At 36.4% G+C, this 1,504-nt stretch overlaps 1 protein-coding gene across 1 annotated transcript; it reads left to right on the top strand.

Moving 5' to 3' along the window:
* Window positions 1-62: 62 nt before the first annotated feature.
* Window positions 63-1,498, top strand: LOC105316171 (neurotrypsin-like; the record flags this gene model as incomplete). The annotated part of the gene is made up of 9 exons (XM_011410982.2): window positions 63-221; window positions 266-339; window positions 392-510; window positions 642-778; window positions 835-899; window positions 962-1,092; window positions 1,137-1,288; window positions 1,342-1,401; window positions 1,446-1,498. Coding segments are annotated over exons 1-9 (855 nt in total), but the record flags the coding sequence as incomplete, so codon positions are not given.
* Window positions 1,499-1,504: the final 6 nt, after the last annotated feature.

Here is a 1,504-nt window from a genome sequence, read left to right as displayed (position 1 = left end):
TGACTGTACCTTTAACAGGAAGGGAATAAGCATGCAGCCATTTTCTTGACTGTACCTTAATAAGCAGCCATTTGAATTAGGTTCCACTCACTAAATCTAGTTAGATCTATAATAGGCATGACCTGACATTCTTTCAAAATTATCTGGACTATGCAAAATGGCTGCCTTGTCATCTTTTTTGTTTCTCTCCATTTTTCTTTCTTATTCATTATTAATTGATGGTACTGAGCCTCCTAATAGTTAGTATTATTATTATCATCAATAGGTCAGTCTCCTGGTGACCTCAGACTAATCAGAAACGGTGTCTCAAGACTCAGTTATTCATATGGTAGACTCCAGGTAGAGACTACTGGAGGGGGAGGGGCTGGTTCTATTGTTGTGTCTCCTTTAGATTTATGCGTCCACTGGTTGGGGTGAGGTCTGTGGAGATAATTTCAATATAACTGAGAGGAACGTGGCCTGTCACCAGCTGGGGTACTCCTCATCATTGAACAATGACACCATCAACAGGTGGTTATAATTCATTAATAATAATAATAATAATAATAATAATAATAATAATAATTAATAATAATAATAATAATAATAATAATAATAATAATAATAATAATAATAATAATAATGATTTATTGTTTCTTCAGTTATGGTAGTGATGTTGGTTCTGTTTCTATATCGGAGGTCAATTGCTATGGCAACAGTGAGTACCTCCATTTGTTGAGGTGTTCTTATAGGAAAGGTTTTCACACCTGCCAACGGAACTATGTTACTTTATACTGCAGTGAGTTAATTAATTATTAATTAATAGTTAATTAACTAATATTTGTTTTATTCCAGACAGTACTAATAATCCTCCTTATGACAGTCAATTGAGATTATTGTATGGGACCACTTCATCAAACGTAATACACATGAGGGGGGTCTGATAATATTGATGAGTGTTCTGGCATTATTCCTCACACAGGGTCTGGTACAAGTCTATTGTAGTGGCCAGTGGGGGACAGTCTGTGGCCGATACTTCACTCCTGATGCTGCCCACCTTGTCTGTAGACAGCTGGGATACACCTCGGCTAAGTCTTATAGTAACGGAACCTTGTAAGTGTTTAATTAATTAATTATTTATTTTATTAATTTATTAGTCAGGCTAGTTACTGGACCCCAATATGGTTGGATAATTTATATTGTTCAGCCTCACCCACTGAGGTCTGTCTTGGTTCCTGTGCCTCTTGTACTGGTTCCAGAGTCTCTACCTATCAGTGTTCTCATTCTTATGATCTCAACGTTCACTGTGGTATGGGCTTTAATTAGAATGAGTGTAAGTAGGTGTGGTCTTGTTGTTTCTAGTATATGAAGCTCTTCACTACGAAGAGGGATCTAACACTACCAGCTGTGAATCAATAGAACGTAATGATTATTAAATAATTAACTATTATTATTATTATTTCCAGTGAGGCCTAGATTAGGAGAGGTTCGTCAGTTGACTGTGGTTGGTTCTAGTTCAGTGGGT

Source organism: Amphimedon queenslandica, unplaced genomic scaffold, assembly GCF_000090795.2.
Source record: "Amphimedon queenslandica unplaced genomic scaffold, v1.1 AMPQUscaffold_4254_Cont23764, whole genome shotgun sequence".
Classification (NCBI taxonomy): Eukaryota; Metazoa; Porifera; class Demospongiae; order Haplosclerida; family Niphatidae; genus Amphimedon; species Amphimedon queenslandica.
This window is presented reverse-complemented; position numbering and strand designations above follow the sequence as displayed.